At 31.8% G+C, this 27,603-nt stretch overlaps 1 protein-coding gene across 1 annotated transcript in view; it reads left to right on the forward strand.

Annotated features, from left to right (window-relative positions):
- Positions 1–27,603, forward strand: part of CSMD1 (CUB and Sushi multiple domains 1) — a gene marked incomplete at both ends in the record, with an annotated part of 1,174,241 nt that overhangs the window by 837,702 nt on the left and 308,936 nt on the right. The window contains 2 exons of the mRNA XM_084285255.1: positions 14,154–14,257; positions 18,465–18,577. Of these exons, the coding sequence (XP_084141381.1) occupies positions 14,154–14,257; positions 18,465–18,577 (217 nt within the window). The remainder of the gene's footprint in view (positions 1–14,153; positions 14,258–18,464; positions 18,578–27,603) is intronic.

Consider the following 27,603-nt stretch of genomic DNA (forward strand, 5'->3'; position numbering starts at 1 on the left):
TGCTTTTCTATATATATTTTTTAAAACCTTTATTATTATTATTATTTTTATTTTGATGGTTAAGTGTTAAAAAGTAGTTCTAGCCTTCAGGGATATTTTGTAACTTGCTTTTGTTGTGGAATGCTAGGACACTGTTTTATCGTGTTTTCTCATGCTGTCTGATACAATGCTGTTATTTTCATTAAAGAGTGTCAGAGTTTATGCTAAATTTAATAAATGCATACTGTATTGGATATGCTTGGGGGGAGGGTACTATTCAGTATTTTTTCAATATACTGCATCTTTAAATTTATGTAAACACGTGGAAATGATGATGATAAAATATAGGGATCCATTATTGTAATGCTCCTTACAATTTCAAAGTTAGAATTTACATGATAGTCTACATTTCTAAAATACTAGTGATGACACTTTGCTTTTAAAGCTTGTGTGCAGTAATTATTCAGTAAAAGAAGAAACTGCAGAAAGGCAAGAACGTTATTTTGTTCATTACCTAAAAAAAGGCAAAGTAAACCTGTAACTCCATCAAAGTTTGTTTGCAGATGTTTGCATTGACAAGTAAGTCAAATTTGTACCACCATCATATCTTAATCTACTTTACTCGGACAGTGACCAAGATTGTCTGAAGAGTGTTTTATACTGCATTTAGGTTTCTAGCCAATATCATCAAATTTCTATATGTTTGTAAGAATTTAAACAGAATAATAGTTAAATACACATCTTCTTTGTGAACAAGATAGCTTATTTAAAACTTGTCTAAAAGCCTTTGAAATATATCTGTAATATATATATCTGTATGTATATTTCTGATATACTATTTATGGAATGTTTTGCTGTTGATTAAAATGAAAATAGTTTTCCCAGAGTAAATTATTTGTACCTTATACCCTATGATTTAAAAGTAAGTCACATAATACTGCAGAGGGAAAACTGCAGCTACCCTTTTCTGGTATTCTTTTTACATTTTAATGGAGTTTTTCAGAGTCTCCTCATTGAATATTCATTACAGATGAAGTGAACTGACAGACTGTTTTCTTTGCCAGTACATAAATTGGATTAGATCCAAATAATTGCTTGTGTCCCAATATGTTCTCACAGTGCACTATTATCTTCATATTTGAGCAGACTGCCATAGTTGTGAGACTAATGACCAGACATTATCTTCCCTGATTATGATATCATTTTGTATCAATATAGGTCAAGAATAGCTCTATGCAAGCACTTAGAGATGCAAAGATGTAAAATCAATGTACATGATATAAGAACCAAGCCTGTAATATTTAAAGCCAATTATATTTACCAATTTCTCTTAACATAGATAAATTTCAGAGAATTACACAAGATGAAAATAAATATGTTAATTATCACTGATATACAAAGTACATTTTTATCATAAGCATTGGATTTGATAAAGTACATTCTGGTGTGGGAGATTAGCTTTTAAATCTGAAGTAGGTATACTTTTATTACCTGAAAGATTAAATACATAATTAGATTTTCTGTGGTGCTTTTTATTTTTGGAAATTAAAGCTGTGAGAAGCAGTGCTGAACAACTCTCAGAATGCATATGCTGTCATCACTGTCATTATTCTTACAGCTTTTGAGTGAAATTATTTTGTTTTTTTCTAATGACTCATATAATAATAATAATAAATATGGTTAAATGCAAATACATAAGTAAATTTATTAAAAGTAATTTTAACATTTCAATTTATAATGTTAAGACAAATCATAGAATCATTAAGGTCTGAAAAGACCTCCAAGTCCAACTGTCCCCCCACTACTACCAAGTCCCTAAGCACCAGGTCTGACTTCTTAAACACGCCCAGGGACTGTGACTCCCCCACCTCCCTGGGCAACCCGTCCCAATGCCTGACTACTCTTTCTGAGAAATGTCTCCCAATTTCCAACCTGAACCTCCCCTAGCACAACTTGAGGCCATTCCCTCTAGTCCTATCACTAGTTATCTGTGAGAAGAGGCCAACCCCCAGCTCCCCACACCTTCCTTTCAGGCAGTTGTAGAGAGCAATGAGGTCTTCTGAGCCTCCTCTTCTCCGGAGTAAACAACCCCAGTGCCCTCAGCCGCTCCTCACAGGACTTTTGTTCCAGGCCCTTCACCACGTTTGTAGCGCTGCTCTGGACATGTTCCAGGGCCTTGATGTCCTTTTAGTGAGAGGCCCAAAACTGAACACAGTACTCAAGGTGCAGCCTCAGCATGGCAGGATACAGGGGGATGATCACCTATAACTTGATGATACCTTGTATGGCACATAGACCTATTTGATTTTTAACACTGTAGTTAAGAAATAAAGTCTTCTAGGCAGAAAAATAAATAAATAAATAAATAAATAAATAAAAGTGCCATTTTTAGAGCAAAAATAAAATCATGGATGTGTTTATTTAAAAAAATCTCAGATAGTGCTTTAGCTTAGCAAAACTGAAAATCAAAACAGTATCAGGACCTGTTTCCAAGATCATTTATATGTAGAAATGATGATTTAGTACTGCTTGTTGTTAATTTAATTAAGGGTTGAAAACAGTGCTTAGAAACATGTTGAAAGTCATCCCTAAACAGATAATATTATTATGTTTTATGTGGCACTTAAAGCAATATTTCTGTACAATTCACTGAAGAGGTACTATTGAAAATTTAATTTGGCTGGATTGCCACTCTGAAGAGCATTACAGATAAAATGTTTACTTCCAAAATGCAGAAGGCTGAGAAATCAGTTACTGTGGCTCACCAAAATATTAATATTTTTTAAATTTGTTGTATTTCTTTCCATTTAGTATTGACATATTGACTTTGTGTGACATGGCACCTTGATTATTCTTCTATACAAAAGTGAAATAGTAATCTCATGGCTAATAAAATCTTGTCCTGTTACATAAATTAATGAATACAATAATTTACTGTACTGAGGATCTGTGTATTCACTTCTACGAACAAAACACGTAAGAAGAGCTAATCATACCAGAATGGAAGTTTACACGTTCAAGATAGCTAGCAGGAAAAATAAAATAAAATAAAATAAAATAAAATAAAATAAAATAAAATAAAATAAAATAAAATAAAATAAAATAAAATAAAATAAATAAGAGTTCAGAGCACCCCTGAGGGGTTTTGTATTCATTTGGTTGGTCTGTTTTGTTGGTTTGGTTGGTCTATTCTCACTTGTGTTAACACACTTGAGTTTTGTCGCGTTTGGGAATGCATAAATTCTTTTCATCAAAAGAGTACGAGAGGCTTCCCCCCACACACCTTTTAGAACACAGGGAGAAGAAGAGAACAGAGTGCTGGTCACAGTGCCCTGTCAAACTGCAAGCTGCTAGAAACCAGGTGGGTGGGCTTCTCCACTTGGCTATGTTTTTTAAGGTGTTTGTGTCCAGGAGGTTAGATTTCAGAACATTTAGATCAATAGCTAGTCATATATATAGAATGAAGACCTGCAAATAGAGCACTGAAAAGTATGGAGGAGAAAACCTGTGATTTTACCATCACCATACTAGATTTTACCATACTAGATTTGTGGTTATGCATTGTAATGTATGTTTCTTCTATTAATCAAAATCATCCTCATGACATCACACACTGCAGGACACAAGGGATATGCTTAATTTGGCTATCCTCACGTGTCTATTACTGTATGAGATGCCCAAGTATTCAAGATGTCCATGTAAGACTAGCACCTATGACACAAAACTATAAAATCCATTCCTCTGGAGTTAGATGTCAGGAAGGATGCAAAGTTAACTTAAATGACAGAAAAATTCTGCGTGTAGGTATATGACTGAAGCCCAAAGAAGGATCCAGTGTATCCTGAGCTACTGTTTGTATTTTCTCTAAAAGTTCATTTGTATGTATATCATCTTCCATTATCACAGTAACACACCTGTTTTATCAGAGTTTCTAAGTTCTTTTAGTATTTCTTGGACATTTCAGTTTCCTATTCTGAACACCATTAAATAGTAGCTGAACTCTGAGATTACGTGCATTTTAGGAAAATTAATCCACTAATATTTGATGCTTTTTTTGAGACATTTACTTCTGTAAATATTTAGGCACCTCCCTGTACCTTTGGAGAGTTTCCAGTGTTCACTTCAATTGACTGCATGATGCAGTGTAGAGCCAAGATTTGTTGCCCTTCTAAAATGAAATAGTTTGTGCACTTGAAGCTATTTTGCCATAGTAACAAAAAACTCTGACAAGCTAAAGTACTCCTCAGAGAAAACAGGTGCTTATGGACCTGTCTGATACTCCAGGCAGACTGGAAGGAATGTCTTTAAAATTAGTTTAATAGTTATAGAATGCAAGAAATACAGGCTTTACCCAACGTGCTCAGCCAAAAATAACATTTGAATTTGAACTGCTTAGTTTAGTTATAAGGTTGTAATGGGTTCTTGTGTAAAGGAAAGAACTGCTTTGTCATTTTGTGTCATTTTTGGATAACACTCCAGCCAACACATCAGTGCAAAGGTGTATGAATTCCCTTTTTTCTTGTACGGTAATGTTTGAGTTGGGACGTAAACAATTTGTTAGATTTGCTTGTTTATTTTTTGTATCTACCTTTTCTGAAGTTTGAATGCTTGTCACGTTTTGTTTTTTACATGAAGTTTAAGTTAGGAGAGTTGAACACTCAGAAAGCTCTTGAGGAATTATACTGTTCAATAAGTAATTTTCAAGGACCTGAAATGAATTGCCTGAGGTACTACACCGTAGTAGCAGAGCCAAGATCTCTCAACATTGCTAACTGGAATTCTGTCTAGAGAATGATTTGTTTGTAGAAATAGATGTGCACCTTTGATATGTAGCCACTTCTTCACATAGCACTTCTTGCGTTTTATCAAGCTGCTTATCCACTTTGTATTCATTCATCTTATCCACTTTGTATTCATTCATAAAATTAATGTTTAAAATTATTTTAATTAATTTTTTAAAAGTTATAAGAAGTAAGGAAACAGTCAAAGGAGGTAAACTAAGTCATGCTTATATTTCTGAGCTGGAATAATTAATTTGCAATGAGTGGCTCATTTAATGAGTAAAATTCTCAACCCTTATTTATATTGGAGTTAGATGTGGTGATACATTTAGCTGATATACAATCTGTTTTTTAGCAAGAGCTAAGTGGAAGGCTTTTTGTTTGTTTGTTTTTAATTTAGAGAATAGTATTTTTAGACCTTTTTCGAACAAAAGATCTGAAAGCATTTCTTTAGCTTTTATCATTGCTATGTCTTTTTCTTAATTGGAAGCTGATCAGTATTTCAGAAAAACACATTTTAAAATGTTTTGAAAAAGATCTGCAAATACATAAACACAGTTGGAATTATTCTTCAGGAGTGGCAATGAAAGCTTGTAGTGAATTAATGTTTTTTGTTGTCTTTTTCATTGTTCTGTTAAAACGGTAAAAATAAGAAAAATTTACACATTATAATAGTGTATAGTGTTTCTTTAAAGCTTATGCCTTCATATTTGTTTCCTACTGATATCTTGACAGTTGGAGCAGCAGCGGGAGCAAAAATGAAAGCCATATATTTGGCATTTTCCTCTGGCAGAAAATGAAAAACATAAGAAATATCAGAGAATTGTGTTTAAAATAGTCCAACAGTTACAGATTTCACCCTTTTAGAGAGAACATATGAATGTTTGTCTCTTCTTGCAATACTTTTTATTGTTTTACTTCCGATTTTCTCTTTTGGACTTAAACTGATTGATAATATATTAAAAAAATGGCTCAGAAATTTGTGAAACTTTAATTGTGCTTTGGTATTTGACTTTAAAATTAACTTAATGTCTTATATTCCTCTGTGCATTTATAAATGGTAGTGCATTTGTATACATATAAAACAAACAAAAAAGAGAATAAGAAAAACATCTTAATGGTTAAGATAGTAAAATGAAACTGTTGACATGAAATCTTGATGCTGTTGATGAATATTAAAGTCTGACTTGTCAACAAGCTTCTTACCTGACTGACAACAGATTGTGACAGCTGTTTTTGTTATGGAATCATCATCACCTAATTTTTGTGCATTTCACTCTAGAAATGAAACAAATCTATTTATTAATGTGCATATTTCTTTACTATGGATATATTCAGATTACTTATAAACACAAATTACATGCAACAAATTCATAGACCTAATTCTACATAATCAGTAGATACTAGTAAAAATGATATTTCAAAGTAATATTAAGAGTGTTATGCCTCTACTTTTATTTATTTTTTTTTTCAGTTCATTCTTCATTTCTTCATTTCTAATTACAGTTTCCAGGTACTTATATCCACTTTTACACAGTATACATATTATTGGAAAGGTCTTCCATAGATGACTGATATAAGATCAGTGTCTTGATCTCTTCTCAAGCTTTACTACACAAACAAAATGAACTGATGTTCTTAAAAATTATTGCTGTTATCTTTCAAGATGTCAAATTATCATACTTTAAATAACTTGCTGATGGTTTTCTGACTGTTGGTTCTTGCAATGATACTCAAGTTAGAGAATACAAAAAAGTTATATTACACCTTTTGAAAAACAAAGAATGAAAAGAGATGTGGAAAAAGATATTAAACTGTATTTAATTACATGAGAAATGTGTGGGATAGGCAGCAGATAATATTCATTGTAAAACAAATTGAAAATATTTTTTTTTAATTCTTGTGACTGTATTTTATTTCTTCTTTATTTTTAGAAAAGCATCAGCACCCTTTTTTTATATATATTACCACTATTATTTGATTTAATATTGCTGTTAATTACTTTTTAACTTTTATTTCCACCACGTGTGGCTGTTAAGATCACTTTCAAGTCATTAACAGTTGCTAAATGAAAAATAAATTCCTAAAGATCATAATCACAGAATCACAGAATTTTTCTAGGTTGGAAGAGACCACAAGATCATCGAGTCCAACCTCTGACCTAACGCTAACAGTCCCCACTAAACCATTTCCCTAAGCTCTACCGCTTTTTATAATTATTTTTAAAATAACTCTAATTGTTGAATAAAAAGTGCTGCAGAGCATTCAACGTTTCTTCAAATTAACAAAAAAAAAAAAAAAAAGGCTAATATTTTTAGTAAATTTTGTCACCCAGGAAAAAAATTGAATGAAAATTTTTCAGGACAGACCAGTTTGGGAGCTTACGCTTTATTTTGTCTCTTTGGGGACAACCTCATTCAGTCTGGGAGTTGTGAGTTACAGGCAGATGTTTTATTTACCTGTACCAAATTAGGAGTAATACTGCTTTAAGTAATTATTTGCCTTTTAAGGGTTCCAAGGCAAAAGAAATAACTGGTTTCATTAAAAAAATAATAATAATGATAATGAGGGAAAAAAATAAATAAATGTTTTGCTGTCTGATTCACTTTCCAAAATTCAAGTTCAATATTGAGTATATAAATATTCTTTCATTTCACTGATTTAAAAGGAAGATTTTTTGGTCATCCTAGATTTAAAAATAGCTTACATTTTCTAAATGAGTAACAGTTTATATTTATATATATACCCATGAATTTAAGTTAACTTCATTGAAATTCAAGCAAAGTCCTCAGTAGGATGAAAATCTGAGTAGATAAAATTTCATGGCTTAAAATTATACTGAATTATCTTTACTATTTGTAGATGTCTACTGTTTTCTAGTTTAAATTCATGTCTAACTTAGGGATCTCTTGCTAAAATTTGATTATCTGGATGCAAAAATTGCTATCAGTGATACTTGTATGTGCTCCCATGCTTTGTATATGGACACAGACATATATGCTTTCAGGTATAATTAAGGTTCTTATTTTTTTTTTTATCCATTTACACTCTTAGTATATGTCATATACTAGGTACCGGTAAAGCTTAGCCAGTTTGACTATTGGGGGGGATTTAGAATAGTGAAAGTTAATAGGATTTTTTTTTTTTTTTTAATGAGAATAAATCTTTTTTTTTTTTTTTTTTTTTCCCCACTTTTTCAATTCTTGATTTTTTACATTGATTATTTTGATTATATTGAATACTTTAATTCAGTACATGATTTCATAGATTAGTCAAGCAGATGAACCTATAATCACATCTAGTCTACCACTAGACTAGATGTCTTGGTTTTTGATCCATCGTCTCTTTTAAATTAATAATTACTCAGTTCTTCAGTCTTGCAGATGTCTTTTTAAGATGCTTTCTATAAGCAACTTGAAGCATAGTGTTTATTTTATTTTTTTTAAAGTAACCTCTTTTTCTCAAATATATATTTAAATAACAGTTATTGTAAACATCATTCTCCCATTGTATTGCACAAAGCCAAAAGAGAGTGAACATTTCATACTTATGGCAAAAATAAAAGAAAAACAAATGTGTAGAACTCCACCAGAATCAAATTTGGCTCTTCATGGCACCTTTCATTTCTGTGTCATTTAAAGGGAGTTAGTGTTGCCTAATGATCAGAGACCTGACTTGGGAATCTAGATCCTTTACTTTCTCAGAACACTGAATTATTTTTGGCAATTTATTTCATGGGCTGTGTATTTTAGACTCAAATTGGAGTAATAATGAGTGCCCTCCTTTTTAAAGCATGTTGTTATCTTCTAAGCCAATAGTGTTAAGATTTCATGTTTTCTTAGTTAAAAATAAAATAAAATAGAATAAAATCCTTTAACATTCCAGGGTCAGTAATTTAAAGAAAAGAAACACAAAAGAAATCAAACTCTTTTTGTGGACATTTAACTTCTTCTAATGTGAGTGGCAGAGATGGAAAGGTACTAGAATAGAGAGGGAACTATAGGACAACAGGTAATGCAGAAACAAGCTTGGAGTTTGCAAGCATCAATTTCACACTGTTAGTGCATCATTTTAACAAAGATGGTTATTGGGGATTAGAATCAGGTTCTAATTAAGACAACACTTTACATTTAGTGCTTAGGCTTCCACTTTAGTTATGGGGAAGTAAATAGAGCAGATATTTAGTGGCTAGCGGCAGGAGGGCTATAGAGGATCCATTAACTGAGTTGGCCAGATCTCAACTGTGAATGCCTGAAATGCTGAAAAAAGCCCATTAACTTAATAATGTTGTAGTTTAACTGATTTTTTGTTTTGTGTTACATTTCAGCATTTCTTGTTTTGATTGGTGACTTAAGTGAACTGAAACCCAATTATGCTTTTTGCAAAAGGAAATGGTTGACAACTATATTTATAATAAATTCTCATTGTTCCCATTATTTAAAAAAACACTACGTATTCTTATACTCCTGAGAAGAGACTGAGAAATGGTATTGCCTTCTTAAAGATTCTTTACTGAAAATGCCATTACCATTGTGTTTTAAAAAAAAAATCATATGTCAGAAAATGTTCTCATATATTAATTTTTGATGCCATGGTCTCAGTATTGTGATCGTATTTTTGTAAGGCATTCCTCCGTGTTTAGAACTTGTACCTCAAGATAGTACTTATTCTCTAGTCACACTAATTTGACATGGACATTTATTTACTTATTTATTTATTTTTTTTACAAGGTGAAAAGGAGGTCTCTAGTTCTAATTTAAATATCAAGAGACCTTGTACATAAGAGCTACATATTTTTATTGTTATTTCTAGTCAGTGATCTGTGTTTCCTGTTCTACAGAATTTTGGGCATAGTAACAGTAATTCTTAAGACTTCATGTCATAGCACACTAGGCTAGGAAAACGGCACATATTTGACAGTTTTAAGGAGTACTGGACCCGTGTATGTATTCTGTAATGTAAATATCATCCTTTGACATTGCTTCTGTATTATGCTGTTCTTTAAATTAAATAGATGTTCAAAACTAGTTAACTGTAGTATAAATGTCTGGCTCTTTTCTTGAAATGTTAAAAAGGTTCATTAACCTGAAATAATAGCTGTATTGCCATGTTTGTGTCTGTAGCAATGGCTTCTTTTGCTTCCAAATCCCTTGAATATGGAGTGTCTGCAAAATAAACGACTGTCAAATACATTCATATGATCACATTGTTTTCAGATTTTACATAGCAGCAGGTAGAAGAAGCAAAATATCTGTTATACACTATTATATTTGAATCTAATATATCATCAAAGTGTGGGGTAACCTGTAAAAGTTGCAAATAGCTTTACATTTTCTGTTTACAATTATAAAACTTCAATTTAAAGATCCTCTTTTTTTTTTTTTTTTTTTTTTTCTTCTGTTGACCATATTTTTTACTGTAGTTTTACTGAGGCAACAAATTCTCACTTCATTTTCTATTTTCAAGAGGAGCTCAATTAAGGAAGCCCTGGTTCTTATTTGCATCTTAAAACAAAACTTACTGCTTTCACTTTTTACTTTCTATTTACTACATTGCTTACATTAATTTCTAACATACTTAAAAGATAAAAAAATGTCTTATTAGCAGTGCATAATAAGTTTTATTAAGCAGTGCAAAATATCTTTTTAACACATACACCTAGGCATTTTGGAAATGTCACCTTGTAGTGGTCCCTACTGCTGCTTCCAGAAAGAATGTCCTTAATGAAATTTCTGTTAGGACAGCTCTGGCACTGCCTTTCCCCCATTATTTGCTGTAGCAATTATGCTAATAAAAGTGTAGGAGTGGCTAGGATAAAGAAAATGCCTATAAGGAAAAAGTAATTATGACAGGAAATTCACTTGCAGAGATTCCATCAGATACCTCTGTAGGTGTCTCATATTTATACACTTTTTTTTATTTCACAGTCTATTTATCTAATCATAAGCAATCATTCTGAATTGTTTGTAAGGGAATTTTATCTCATACATTTCAGAAAACAAACATGATTTATTTATTTATTTATTTGTAAGAGGTACAGTTGACTATCCAGAAACTAACATAAAAGGTTTGGAAGTAATTTTTGTGTTTCCAATTTTTCTTAATGAAAATAGATTTTTTTTTTTTCATTTTAATTATTTCAGAGTAAACATGATGACATATAATGATGACAATCTGATGATCATCACATTAAAAATACTTTAAAAAAAAAAAAAGCAAAACAACAGTAACCTTGGAAAACTGTCTCAGAGGTGCCTTTTTTCGATATAACTATCTATGGTTAAATAATATTGTTAGTTGTATTGTTCTCGTTTATGTTGATTCAATTCTTTTAATTTTTTTGAGTGCTGTAGTCATATCCATATCCACATCCACACAAAACTGCCTTACATTATTTCTCAAAAGGAAAGAGAAAAACAGTCCTCCCCATTTCTAACAAATCTTAAATATTCCTCTGAGGATTCAGTTTTATCTACTGAGGAACTCATTTTATCTAAATATATCTACATAAGCATTAGTCTGCCATATTCATCCAAACTCCCCATATAGTCAATGAAAAGGGCATTTTGGTCTATGGCAGTTTGCTCTATGTTAGGACAGGTAATATGAATTATGCTCTGTCACCATTTTCTCTCTACTGACTGGGGAAGGAGCCATTAGACCAGGTGCTTAGTGTTTGCATGGTAAAATTTAGGTTTTGTGAATCAGATCAAAGGAATTTAACATAGATCTCTTAACTCTTGATCACCTGAATGTTTCAAATACATTCTGTGTGTTAGCACAGAATATCAATTAGCAGAAAAGTGAAGTTGTGTGTTAGATACTATCTAACAAAATCTTATTATTTCTTCAAAATAATAAATTTCCCATAAAGCAACTTTTCTTGTGATACTTCCTTTATTCTTAACCAGATTTTAAAATAGTTTATACATGGTTTGTGTCCAATTTCTAGTATGTACCTTGTTTTATTATTAGAGATGAACATTTGTGTTTGTTTTTAAATTGCAATATAAAAGATTTTGAGTCTAACCAAATGGAGCATATTTAAATACTACATTACCATATTTTCTGTAGGAATATACTGTCATTTTTTTGTTCCATGTAAAATAAATATTACATTAAAGGAAATGGTTTTATATCCATAGTTATTTTTATTACCAGAAACAACTCTGCTTTTATGCTTCTATGTATTCTCTTTGCCTTTCTGTGTCTTCATTAGTTGTGATTTAGAAATGAATTATTGCATGTAATAATCCAGGAATATTAGAAGATATATCAGGAGCAGGTGAACATGTGTATTATTTAATCTACAGCATATTGCCTGATTTTTTTTTGTTGAAATATAAAGTAGATAATGATGTACACTATTTCAAAATCTGGCAGGTCTACCATACTTATTGTAAAGGACCTGTGTTTGATCACAAAACATAAACTTGGATATTTTGTCAAAATAATTATACCTATATTTGTTATTCATACCTATGTATATCCTAGGACTTTAAACCACTCTCTATTCTATGTTTTCTTTTTAATAATGCTTTCATAAAATGTCCATTTTAAAACTTAAGTTTTTTTATCCTGGAATCAATTTTAGCATACATTTAAAAACATAAACAAAAATAACAGAGATAGAAAAGCAAGGTATGAAAAGTATGACATGAATTTGTGGAAAGAAGCAACATATTCTCTAAGATCATTTTATTAAAAACAGGTTTTTCTTTGCATTAAAAATTGAAGCAACATTATTCAAGGCTTATCTTCTCTAGCAGTGTAAGTTCCTTCATAAGTTGGTAGTTGAAGTCCTTTCCCTGTTCTAGCAGACAGAAATGAGATCTGTTAGTTTTCTCTTTTAATATTGAGAAAGTCTAAACAAATAGCTTATCTTGGATGCTTGATTTTTTTTTTACAGTGCTAGAACCTGGATAAAATGAATTCTGACATGTAGATTACAGAGATAAATGGAAGGGAAACCACTGGCTTTTGATATGCTGCTGCTGAAATAGCAGTACAGTACCACTGATGCAAATAAATAAATAAATAAAATTAATCTGGTCCCATTATTGTTGTTAGTCACAAACCAGGAAAAAAAAAAAAAAAGTAATTGAGTTAATTGTATACTCTTACAATGGCTGGAATTGTGTGAGGGTCTGTCCAAAAGTATGTGCCAAACAGTATAAACATAAAAATGAATAATTTTGTAGAAAATCACCATGACTCTCTGCACTTTCACATTAATATTTCTGCTCCCTAGTCTTTGCAGGCACAGAGGTGAGGTTAACTGCTTGGTAGTTCTCCAGATTCTCCTTTCTACCCTATTAAGAAATGGGAGTGATGTTTCCCTTTTTCCAGTCAACAGACACTTCACCTGACTGGCCTGACTTTTCAATGGAGAGAAGCTTGGCAACTGCATCAGCCAGTTCCCTCAGGAATCTGGGATGCATGTCATCAGGCCCCATAGACTTGTACCTGTTCAGTTTCATTGGGTGGTCTCAAACCTGCTCTTCATTTATAGAAGGAGGGATTTTACTCCCCCATCCCTCACCTAGAGGTTCAGGGATTCTAGAGATTTAGGAAGTCTGACTGGCAGTGAAGACTGAGGCAAAGAAGTAGATGTGAACATAGATACAAACATGAAACCTACAACCACAACTCACCAATGTGTAACTCTAAAAAGTGCATTTCACAGAAGTGTTCTTTTTTACAAAACTAAATTAATTTTCTTACCTTATCTTAAAAAAAAAAAAAAAAGTAAATTATATATTTTTTTCAAACAATTCTTAAGGATATACTTTTAATTTTCTGCACAATTCATGAATAGGTATTTAGTGAAATCATGATTTAATTTTAGCAATTTTTGAATTTTTGTAAGGAAATTTCTGCTTTTGCAATTGTGTGCACCAGTCTCCTCCACCTTCTTATGAATTGATTGTTCATACTTACTGATTTAGAAATGAATTATTGCATGTAATAATCCAGGAATATTAGAAGATACATCAGGAGCTTGTGAATTGTGTCATTGTGTAATTCAACTGAAGAAAAAAAAAAATCATAATTCTTAACTTCATCTACTTCCTGAATTTTGTATTTTATTGAATTATACAGTAAAGTTTTTGCTAATGTTTATAACTTTTCTATAATAAGAATGATTGTCACCACTCAGTGGTGGTGGGCAACTTTAGTATTTGATGGCTCTAATAGATTATGACAAGGACTTTCCTCTTGGTAAGAGAAAAAACAGAAGTTTCTTCACTTCTTTTTTCTAAATATCATTCTGAAATCAGTAGGAGTGCCTTCAAATTTTACTTACAATAGTCAAATAATTTGTCTTAATACTAGAACAGATCATATAACCTGTGATTGCTTTTTGAAATAATTTTCATTTCATTGTAATAGGTCATAAAGCTTGCTTTTGAAGAGTTTGAATTGGAAAGAGGATATGATACCCTCACTGTTGGAGATGCTGGGAAAGTTGGTGATACCAGGACTGTGTTGTATGTGTAAGTACAGAACTTGAACAGTTTTCCTTGGGAATTTGTTGTTATATGTTGTTCATTCTGTATTATGAGATGTAGAATCATAGAATGGCTTGGGTTAGGAGGGACCTTAAAGATCATCTAATTCCAACCCTCTTGCCATGGGCAGGAATGCCTTCCACTAGACCAGGTTGCTCAAAGCCCCATCCCACATGGCCTTAAATGCTTCCACAACTTCTCTGGACAGCCTGTATCAGTGCCTCACCACCCTCATAATAAATAACTTCTTCCTCTAATGTCTGATCTAAGTCTCCTCCCTCTTTTAGTTTAGAGCCATTACCCCTTGTCCTATCGTTAACTATGTCAGGTGAGTTGGAACCAGATGATCTTTGAGGTCCCTTCCAACCCCAGCCATTCTATGATTACAGTCTCTGAGAAAGAGTCCTTTCCCAGCTTTCCTGTAGGCCTGTTTAGGTATTGGAAGGTTGCTATAAGGATATATATCTATTTAACTTCATAATTTTAACTTATGTAATATGTTTATATAATGTAAGCTTATCTAATGCATAGTTAATGTAAGCTTTATATTCAAATACTGTCAAAGAAAATGGTTCATTACAAAATTGCTCTTGGACCTTTAGAAATATCATTATGGACAGTCAAAAATGTTTCAGACCTAATACTAATGACCAAATACTATAGAGAACTCAGAGATAGGATTTTTTAAAGCAAATAAAATTGTTTATAGTATCTGAATAACTGTAATTGTATTTAACAAATAATTAAAATATGTTAGTATAGTAACTCACATATTTGATTATGTTTGGATGAACATTGTAAACTGTGTAACTCAGGACAGTAAACAGGGGAGCTTTAAAAAATTTTGATAAGGAGAAGATTTAGGGAGTTGATAAATAACTATATAAAAATGATTTGTTCTTGTACAAGCTTTCTATAGTGTCTAAACTCTAAACCATTAGCAATTATCTCATGCGTGTAACCTCATAGCTGTGCCAGTGTAGCTAGATGGGAATAGGAAGGCATAGCCATGTTTAAAAATGAGAAAAGATAAAAATCAAAGTTTATTGACTATTTAGCTCAAGTTTTATTTATGGAAGAGATTGGAATAATAATTAGAAAAAGTGTTTTAAATACATATAAAATAGCACTGAGATGGACAGATTTTAGTTTATTAATGTTACCTAGTTCTAGGATTTACATGTATAGTAAACATCTCAGAAAATCTTATCTTCAACAGCTTAATTAATGGAGGACATGACTGTGCATTTTATGAATTTTAACAATTGCTTCATCTGTAAGCGTAGCTTGTTGAAAAAGTAGTAATATTATTTTATGGTATATGCATGCTGAAATGGTTAGCTCTAGAAATAGAGTAATAGAACTTACTGAAAATTAATCTAAGTATATTTAAGCTATTAAGTTCTGACTACACTTGTTTGTTATATTTAATAGAGTCTGTCTAGGAGCTAATTACTACCCTTAGAGCTAATTCAATAGTGGTAATCATGTATGAGGTCAAGATTATCAATCAAGATTTTTCTTGATTGATAAAATCAAGATTTTTCCTGCCATTGTTTTGTGGTCTTAAGTTCTTGTTAATTTAAATACCGCTTTGCTTTAGAAAGTCTGCTTTACTTTGAAATGCTTTTCTTTATATTTTTTTCTTGCAGCAGTTTCATTAAAACTTAATTTCCTTTTTTGGAACAGTTTCCCTTAACTCATGAATCCTTATCTATATATATAACTTTTATATACATACATTTATATACATACATGTATATAAAAGTTATATATATATATATACACATGTGTGTATATATATATAAATTTCCTCCTTTTCCTTGATACAGAGAAGAAATAGCAAACTAGTGATTCAGATCCTTCTGCTTATGTCAACTGTTTGAATCCACTAACAGTCCATGAGAAAGAGATTTTTTATTTTTTTAAATAAGTTTGTGTCTTTCTGAAAGCTGTCTTCTCATACCCTCTGAGTCTGTTCAGAGTACTGTGAAGCTTTGACTTCCATGACTTCGTTAGTTATACCAATTATCACAACATTTTTAACTTTTTTTCATATAATCAATGATTGTTCATCTCCACACTGAATTGTGTTTGGTACTGCCACCCTGTTTGAATGGTCTCCAAGTCTCCATTCATGAGCTTGCTAAACTGTCTTCAGATGGTTATGGACTGAGACAAACTAAATCAGCAAGAGCATGTATTGTCAGACACATCGGCGTCATATTCTACCCTATTTTGCCACCCTCCTAGTTGAAGAAAGTTGTCCTATGTATTGAGCTATTCATAGGAACACCCTAAGAAAATACAAATTTAAACAAGACAAAACTAATCTGGTCTTTATTGATTTCTGCTTTTTGTTTTTCTTCTTTCTTTTTCTTTCCTATTCGAAGTCCTGGATTCACAGATTATGAGGAAATAAGTAATGTGAAAAATTTATTCAATTAAGGTTTTGGTATCTATACATTATTTTATTGCATTCCCTCTTGTTGTACAAGAGCTTTCTCTGTATCCAAACTTTGGAACAAAAAATTAATTTCTTAATGCGCTTCACAAGAATGCGTAAGATTCTTTAAGCATTCAGAAGAAAGGGACTTAAAGAAGGAAGGGGGTATTTCAGTAAATCAGAGTAACATAACAAAATATTTTAGATATGAGTTATACATCTCCTTGTTCACGTCCTTTTTGGATGGGATTCTAGGTTTAAGACAGGGAATTTCCAATAGCTTGCCTCACCCTTCAGTTCACCTTGCCTTCTATTTAGCCTCTCCACTTTTCTTATGTCTCTGCTTCTAAATTGCAATAATACTGACATCTGGTTGGTGTTGTTTAAATATTTTTTGGAGGATGATTCTAAATATGAGCTTCTGTTTACTTTTTAACTTCTTTCTTGAGAAATTCTGCACCTTCTTTCAATTTGCACAGTATTATTTTACTTATCTTGTGGGTTTTTTTTTTTGTTTGTTTGTTTGTTTTTATCAAGGCTGAGAGTTGGATGACAGAGGTTGCAGTATGTGACTCATTTGAGCAAAATGGGCTGTTGCAACAAAAGGGTTATTGTTAATTCATTACATCAACTACAGTTGCTGCCATTCATCTAGTTCCTATCCCAAAAGCTTCCAATATATACAACTTTATCCGGAGTGCAGTACAGATATCTGCTTGTGGTTTTTGGTTTGTTTGTTGAAATTTTTCAACAACAAAAAAAATAATATTGCTAATTTTTCAACATCTCATATCAGCTTTGACAGAGATATTCTACTACACTTTACATGTTTGAATTTTGCCTCTGTCTTTTTAAAAAAAATTATCACCAAGATCTGAACAGTTGTTCATGTACAGTATTATAACCTGCTAACGTGTGGTAGGCATTTTTCACTATTAAGAGATGAAGTATTCCATAAGGATTTTGGTTTTCTTAATCATTTTATTGAAACTCATCTTTTTGCATAAAGATAACCATGCCTCCACCACCATGCGGGTGGTGAGGCACTGGAATAAGTTGCCCAGAGAAGCTGTGCCTGAAAATGTTCAAGGCCAGGTTGGATGGTGCTTTGACCTAATGACAACCTAAGTCATTCTATGATTCTGTGTCAGAATTGTAGGAGTGTACAGATTATCACTGATAAACTCCAAGTTTTATGGTGTGATTCACCATCTTGCCTGTTATATGTTGCATTGAATCATATATCTGTACGTACCTATCACACATTGCTGTATGAGAAATAGCATTTTCCATTTAAATTTAAGAAATCTTTGTATGCAATTTGAATTTGATCAAATTGGTTTTAGCAAGTTCTTGCGGACACATGCACTGTAAGGCAGGCAAACCAACTTCCCTTATTTTTAAAAAGCATGGCAAAAAAAATACAAACAATACAAATCTAAACAAGTGAGCACAATTTATCTCACACAGTCCTTCACTTCTCTAATAACTAATTACTTAATGAAATATTTAGGTTTTAGTTTTATTAAAAGTGTTTAATCATTGTTAATTCAAATACAGTCATTTTTCGAAGATTTCACATTGTTCTAATCTGCATAAATAGCTAATTTTATCAAAAAAAAAAAAAGATCAGTACATGAGAGTGTTACATTGTGAATAGGCCTAAATATTATATTTTAAATACATTATTTATTTATCTGTAATGTATGCCTCAGTAAATGACTTTGCAATTTATCCTACATGCAGCCTCACTGGATCTAGTGTTCCTGATCTTATTGTAAGCATGAGCAACCAGATGTGGCTTCATTTGCAATCTGATGACAGCATTGGCTCACCAGGATTCAAAGCTGTTTATCAAGGTATGAATTAAATTAACCATTTTAAGCTCATGTTATAACTTTATTTATTATATCCCAAAAAAAATATACTTCAGATATGCATTTAGTCATTTCACAGATTTACAGTTTTGATATTATCTCTATTGTTGATTAATGGGTAATGGAGCTATATGGATTTGGATATATTCACAGATAAACTAAAAAGGATCTGAAGTAAAAATGGAATTTAAGTGTTCTAATGCTTTTTGCATGAAGGTCAGTATAAATTATGGATTTCTGTCATCTTTGAAAAATCTAAGATGTTATATGCTGCTAACTTGTGTAATTCTTTATATTAGATACCGTTTGAAAAGTATAGTTAGTTTTGACTTAATTCAGTTAGTTACAAAACTGAAGTTTCATGCTTCACTGAAGATCTTTACAGACCTTAGTCAAAATTAGCATGGAACAAAATCAACAGAATAGATATAGGTAAATATGATTGCAGAAAATAAGAAATACTTTAATTGAAAAACAACAACAAAAGTGATTTAAAGTGTCCTAGCCTCATTTGTGTTTCTTCAGCCTCAAAGAAATTAGAAACTTTTCAAGATAAACATAATTGTTTTTTTCTTGATTGCAAGTTTCAAGCTGATACATTCTCAGGTTGATTCATCAGAATAAAAAATACTCGTTGATATGCATGTACGTATTGAAATGCCTTGATTTTTTTATTGTTGCTGATTACATTGTACTCGAATGGTGAAAAGAGCAAGAGGGAAAAATGTTTCCCAGTGGTCATCCAGGAAAGCAGAGATGGGGTGTTCACACTAGTAACTTTCTACGGACAGTCTGTCCATTGAAACAGGTGGTGGTGATGACAGGGTGATGATATTTTTGCCGTGCTTTTTCCCTAGTACTATATACTTCTGTTTCACACTCACTCAAACTCACCACTGATTGTTTCCATTCATGGAAGTGTTGGGAGTGTGCTAATTAGGTCATGTTGTATATTCATAGGTTGTTAAATTTTTGTGCTCATATTATTGGATAATAATTATTGCACGGTGCTTTTTTTTTTTTTTTTTTTGATATGAGTTGAAATGTATGATTCTGATGACAATCCACCATAAAACTATTAGGATTTGCAGGTCCATAGCCATGAGAATACAAATATTAGAACAACAAGGAAAAAGTACCATCACAGAGGCACATGGAGGGTCTTGGAAAACTGTCATAGTTGCTTAAGTGAAGTGTTACAGAATTGTGAGTGAAAAAGCAGATGTAAACCTAGATGTAGACATTACTATGTCTAAGACTTTAAGGTATCACATCATGGTATGATCAAGGATCACACTGCAACACATTCAGCATATGCAGTTATATAGCTCAAGTCTGTAGTATTGCCTAAGGACAAGTACATACTCTTTTATTTAAGTTAATCCCACCCCTTCTCATTCCTTCTTTCACTATTTCATCTTTTTCACTTGCTTAATTTTTAAGGGCTGTGTTTATTCAAACAACTTATTTTCTTCATAGAATCTATTTTTTGATTTACATAAAGTGAGAAGTGTGAGTTTATAGCGGAAAGGAAGTACTGGTACAAGTTATGTCAATTTGCATTTTGTCCTCAACCCAAAATTATGAACTTCTCATATCTCTCTGGAAAAAAATAAAAATAGATAAATAAAAAATTGATCTGCTCCATTATTTTATGCTATTGTTAGTCTTCCTGGGATTTCTAATCTTGTACTGGGTCTGGCTGGGATGTTAACTTTCCCTGCAACAGCCCATACAGTGCTAGGCAGCTGAACACCACAACCGCTCTCTCACTTCCCCTCCTTAGATGAGGTAAAACCACCACAAAAATCTAAAGACTTTACTTTTGTATGTGTATTTGCCTAATTAAAAAAAAAAAGAAAATAAAAAAAAATAAACCTTAATTTCATTTATGGAGTTCAACCTCTATCTTCTGAGGGCTTTTTGAAAACACCTGAAGTGTACACTGTGAACTTTAGTAGTAGCATCTTTATAACAAGTATAACAAGTATATTGTTATCACTTGGAAAGCCAAAAGCCTTCCAGTCTTGTTTTAAAACCATTTGTGTGTTTTTGGAGTTTTGGAAATTAGTTCCAGCATTTTAAAATGTGAAATGATTATTATCTCAGAAGTATGGGAAATGTCTTATTTTTAGGTAAATTATAACTTTTCAGTTTTACCAATAACCATATAACCAATGCTCTCATCTCTATTATTAGATTTTTTATTTATTTATTTCTCTCTCTTTCTCTCTGTCTCTTTTTTTTTTTTTTTTTTTTTTTTTTCCTTTTTTAAACCACTCTTACAACTTATATCTGTCTGTGCTCTCAGTGTATCTTCTGATTTTGGACAAGTGTAAAATCTTAAACCTCTGTCATGTCAAAGGATACCTCAATGATTCTGCTTCCTCTTTGTTTAAAAGTCAAAGAACCTGTCCAGAAATAGAATCTCATTTTAATGATGGAAAAGTTAATGATTTGTGACGTGTGACCTCAAAGTCACTGTCTTTGTGATTGCAGTTAGCTAAGAAGAAAGCAAACTTCAGGCTTTGATGGCTGATAAGTGGTGTGTAGAAGCTAAGTAAAGTGGAGCTTCTTCTTGGAGCTTCTTTTTACCCATTTGAGTTTTGCTCCGATTAGAACATGACTCCTCCTCTCCTACTTTTTTTTTTTTTTTTAAATTGATTGGATGAATTTTGTTTCTGTATCTATTACAGTAAAATCAATTATTTTTAATTAATATTTACAATGTATCATAGACAGCAGTTTATAGAATATTGTCTGATGAGCTGGGCTTTGTCTTACTTTAACTATGAAATTGGTTATGAAATTTTGATTCTTCTATTCACCCAACCTATGTTAGAATGTGCAGCTAAAACTGACATGAAATGGCCACTGTAAATTAGATGATATGCTTTACAGATTAACTACAGATGTGTGTCATTTAAATGGTAAATTTACTAATATTTACAGTTTACCTAATGGACTAAAGGAATAACATTTCTTTCCATATGCTTTTAGCTCTTCTTTGGCTCACCTTCAGAAACATCTTACTGTCAGAAATATGTAGTGGTACAAACAACATGCTATCTATATTCCTGTTTCTCAGATTTCTCTGAGAGATACAACTCTACACTAGTTGGACCCACAAGAAAGATTTAAGATATAGATCCTCAAGAGATACTTAACTAGTGAAATAAGAATAGTGTCACTCTATGCAGTAGAATTTGAGCTATGGAAAGCAGAGTTGGCAAAATTAATATTGAGATTAGTTTGCTAAACTGACAAAACTGATAAACAGGTACTGAGTTAGAAATACAACAGTCGTCTTGATATTTATTCTGTAACTTAATTGTTGTGTAGGATGAAAGTAATTTTAACTATACATAAGTTCATTATTTACAAATAAAATGCAGGATGCTACAAATCACCTTGACTTTGTTTTTAAACTTTCTAAACCATACTGGAACCATATTATTTTTACTAAACCAAAAATTATTATTAGAAAAAATAACTATTAGAAGATAAAAATAATAATTAAAAGAAAACAATAACAACAACAAAAGCCAAATACTGAAGAATATTCTGCACCTAAGGTTACTTTCTTTAAGAACTTATTTTATAGACAGTATCTGGAAGTCCTTCATTGTCTGTTACAGGTACCTAAAATTCTGAACAGAGCGGTTCAGTAAATTTCTGAAAGAATTCTCTGACAGTACCTACAGTTTCTGTGAAAAGGCCAGGAAATCTTTCTGTCCTAGCAGAAAGTCATATTGTAATATCATACCTAAGCATATCAAACCATCTATACAGAAATTCTTTCATTTTCATGTTCAAACATTTCTTAGTACAAATGCAAACATACTGTTATGTACATAAGATAGACAAAGCCATTGACATGTGTATTCAGGCCAGAGCATATCATGTTATGCCTTGCAACAATATCACACAATGATGTCAGGTCAAGAAGTTGGTTGGCTCTGTGCACCTTCCTGATAGCACCTAGGTCTCAGCCAAAGAAAGGTGAATTATAAGGTGAACACTGTGCCTGAGTTTGACTTATTCCACTTATGTCACGTGTGTGCCATAACTAAAAATAGGTGCTCTATGGCTGGTTAGGTCAAGGACAGATAGTACAGCAGGCTGATCATTAGACTACTTCCATGACTGTGCTCCCATCAACTGTACTACATTGATGCAGAAACGGCTGCCACAGTCAGCTTGAACTTTTAGACATAAATGCTTTAGAATTTTATTAAGCTTGGGATTTTTCTCCCACTCAAGCCTATAAACCTGTCAGCCTGATAAAAATATTTTACCTTTTGACTTCCAGACTTTTTGATAATGTGTATAACAACATCTGCTTGGCAGTCTGTTTAGAGCTCACTTTTTATTCATCCGTTTACATGATTATAAAATAATAAAGTTACTTCACTTGCCTATCCTTTAGTTCCATCACAACATTATAAAACAATCTTGGTGACCCAATGATATAATCCTGAGCATTTTATATAATTTGACATTATTAAGATATCTGATTTCAGGAAGTATATCAGCCCCTGCAAGCAGCTGAAAATGTCATGTTTACAACATTAATTTGTATTGATGCTCAACTGAGCAGTAAATCTTTAAGCTCTTCATTATGTTGTTGTTAGGAAGAAGATGCTTCTTTCCTCCTGAGACTAGTAGAAAAATACTTTCAAATATATATTTCGGTTGCTCAGATAAATGCCAGCTGTCTTTTTGTGTACAGCTATAGTACTTAGTAAACCTTAAACCTTATCCTTGTAACCTTAACCTTGTAGGTTTTACAAACACACAACTAGCTTAAATAAAGTCTGTATTCTTATAAGTGTCATTGCAGTATCAGTATTGATATAAATCTTTGTTACTTCTTGGAAAAGTGATAAAACACACTGAAAGCAATTAAAAGAATTAGGCTTTTTTAGGACTCTCAGAAATTAGATGGTCATTTGAGGAAACAAATAAATACAGTGAAATGTTTGGAAATAAAACACCTTATAAGGTATTCAAAAGGTATTCAAGGAAAACTTTGAGCTTCTTAATTTACTCCACATCTTTTCTTAATTTACTCAATTTTTTTTATTTTTTTCTAAGACAATTAACAAACCAGTTTCAAAATAAGTTTTGACAGTAGAGAATAACATTGCCTGAGCTTGGGGTGCTTGGTACAGTGCTTGGGGTGTCAGACAGAACTCACTTTCCTATCTAGAAAAGACAGATGAACTTGAGGAATATAACATCATAGTGATACGTTGTAATAGGTTGAGCGTTTTGAATTTTTATAGATTAGCAGGTTGTAACAGGTAAGACCAAATTTCCATCTATACCACTTTCTTTCCCAACAACAGATGTTTAGTGTAGCGCATAAATAGGGGAAAGGCTATATCACTGCAGTAGTCTTTCTCTCCCTCTGAAATTAAAGAAATAACAAATAAATAAATTGTGTAAGTAAAAATTCTTAAGTACATTTTATACCTTTTTTTACTTATACTAATTATATAACTCTGCTTCTAACATCCTCTTTTCATCTTCTTTGACACTTGCCAATGTCTTCAGCCAAGTCTTTATATCTTTATGCTAATTATGCTCCGTAGACATACAATCAATATCTCTTATTTGTCTGAATCTGTTTACAGATTATTGTATACATGCTCAGTTATAATGTTTAAGCAATGTATTAGTTTCTTTCACTGTAACCTTGAAAGTAATTCAGGTTTTTTTTGCTAATAATGGAGATTCTCAATCTGCTGTAAAGAAATATGTATGTAGGAAAAAATGCTGACTGATCAGTTTGCTGGCTGATACCTCTGTGCATTTTGAATTTTCTCATTTTATTGAAGAGTACCATTATTAATGTGCTGCAATATTTAAACTTCAGCATTAAAAAAAAAAAAAAAGATAGATCTAAGTACCCTCAACACTTTACATGTGGCTTAACAGTATGCAGCATGTATTCTTTCTTAACTATATGGCGTGACTGTGAATGAGAAGCCTTCCTCTCCCTTCCCCTCCAAACAACAGCTGAGTCTGATTTGACATGTGCATTCACATTGTTTCAGTGATAGGCTCAACAAGTTAAAACTTACCAGGAGTTGAAAGTCTTTATTTGCCTCTTTGTGTAAAAATATTATGCATTGCAACAATAACATGTTGTCTATGAATAAGAAAGAATTGTTGTGTTTATTTCAGCCAGTGAAGATTATTCTTTTAGTGAAGCTTCTCTGGAAAGTAGTTTTACATCATAATTAAACACATTCCATGTAGAAAATAGTTCAGACACCTTTATTGTGTTGTAGAAAGGAAAATGTTATATAGCTTTCCATTCAGGTTAATTATTCAGTATGCTTGACTTTAGCATAAATGTTACTTCCAGATTCTAATTAAAATTTAATTAAAGGTTTACTACAATCATATTTTTAAAAACCATTAACATTAACATTAACATTAACATTTTTTGTAAAGGCTAGAAAGCAAAAAAAAATCTAAAAATAAAGCTGACATTTTCTAAGAAAGAAGAATAAGATGTAAATGAGAGTTAAATCTAAGCATTACCTAATAAATAGTATTATTATTTTTTTTTAATATATGTCTGAGAGCATTGTTCAAACACTTCTTGAACTCCAGCAGACTTGGTGCCACGACCACTGTCCTGGAGAGCCTGTCCCCACCCTCTCTCTCAGTGAAGAACCTTTTCCTGACATCAGCCTGGACCTCCCCAGTCATGGCTTCATGCTGTTCCCTTGGATCTGACTCCCTTGGATCTGACTAACAGGGAGATGGGTCTAGATGGGTCTTTTTCTGCACGAGTACGCAGGGAGTCTGAAGTGAATGACTGTGTTTTTGAAACATAAGTCCAACTCTTCTTAGCAGATATAGCTCACTTAAAAGTTTGATAGAACTTCACTATTTAAGTAAATGGAAATGTGCAGTAAGTTTATAACACTTAAAACTTCCCCACTTAGCTGTCTTTTAAATAGTTGTATTTATTACAGAAGATGCCACAGTGTTTGCTCCATGACTTTAGCTTTCCACATACATTACCTGTGATGATAATCATTTCACTTCTTTACAATCCAAAATAATTGTAACAGTTTACTAATAGGTAGAGTGTGTTTCAGAACATGGTGAAACATGCAGAACGTCATGTGAAAACCAACAACTGAGATTGCTTATTTGGCCTTCTTAAGCATCCTCCATCATTTATAAAGTTTCTGCAAATGACCACCTGAAAGAAAAGTACATCACAGCTAAACAGAAACACATAGTTATTAGTTGTTTGTTTGTGCAATATTATGATACATTCTTATATCAGTATTTGATTTTTGTGACAGTTTTCAGTTTTTATTTTTTTTTTAACTAGAAGGATCAAGCCTCAAGTCTATCCTCTATTTTGGAAGCGTTTTGGTGCATGACACCTATGTACTTGTTTTTAAAATCAACAACTAGATTTCAAATGAGCAGTAAGTCAAGCATTCATATTGCTTCCTCAGTGTTGCCACCTATGTTAAGTATTATTTTCCTGTTTGTATTACTTTAAGAAACCATCCTTTTTGCAGTGGTAACAAATGAATTGCTTAAATGATGTGGTAGCTGACACTTTTGACTCTATTCTAACACTTACGTTTTCTTTAGGTATATCCTCCTGGAGAAATGTATCAATGTGATATTAAAGGTGACAGCTTATCAATGAAGTCAATAGACTTGTAAAGAAAACATTGTTTTAGAAATCTTGCTAAATATTTAATTTGCCTCTAAAAAAATAAAAATAAAATATTCAATATTATTGCCATTTACTGAAAAACAGATGAAAAGAAAAATTCCTTGCAGCAAATATTTATCTGGCACAATACAAAAAAAATAAAAAAATACATCTATCTAAACCAGCAAAACTTGGAAAATGAATAAACCACTATGTATTTATGATGCAAATATCAAAGTTAATCTTGTGCTAGGAGTGCTTTGACTGGCACAAGATTTTCTGTATGTTTATGCATATTGTCAGCACTTCAGAGTCACCATAAATAAGTATTTTTATGAAACAATACAGGATAATTCAATAAATAAAAATATATTAAGCCTTCATTCTCATGAGATTCTGGTGTTCATTTGACAAATTTTCCTAAAAAGAGAACATACACAAAATCTTGTTTATAGTTAAGTCTTCATGAAATCAAGTTTTAAAAAAATAAAAATACATATTTATGCACTTATAGATATTTAAACTGCATTTCATGTGTTAGTTTTGCTGCTGTACAAAAAGATTCATTTTTATTTGCTATGTAGAATGTATATTATTACCCTTTGACGGATTACTATTAAAGTCACCATTACCTGCATGTTTATTCTTATTCTGTATCTGCAAAAGTATATATTATTTCTGAAAGTATGTATTATTTCTGAAAATTAATTACAAGGATTTCTGTAATTTCAAAGGGTTTGATTCTTGTTTCATCTCAAAATTTACCCAACGTTCTTCATGCTGTGGTTTTCTTATATGTGTATCAGAATACACTGCACGCTAAAAAATGAATTCTGTACATTTTGTGTAAAATCTTAAAATCTGTTCAACTTGCATTTATTTTTATTATATATAGGGGACATAGGAGTTTTCCCTCTTTCTATTTGTGACAAAAATATCCTGGTAATCATTTAATATAGTAAATATTTTTACTAATCCATAGCATAATATTTTTTCCAATTCCACAGCTAAAAGAGACCATATCACTAGAAATCTATTCTATATTACATGTATATGAAACTAAAAATATGGCATGGCAATATCAGATAAAGAAAAAATGCTTATTCGCAGGATAGCCATCTGCCATAAAAACAAGCAAACAAACAACCTTTAAAATTGGGTCTTTCATGATAATTTTGTGAAAAATAATCTAGGAAACTGTGCTGATACCTTGTTTGTTAACTACTTGCTGTATGTTATTAACTCGTATCTCATTAGAATGATTTATAAGAAGGAAAACAGCTTCACTTGAGCATCCCTTATCATG

The sequence above is a fragment of the Netta rufina genome (genome assembly GCF_964035555.1).
Source record: "Netta rufina genome assembly, chromosome: 3".
Taxonomy (NCBI): Eukaryota; Metazoa; Chordata; class Aves; order Anseriformes; family Anatidae; genus Netta; species Netta rufina.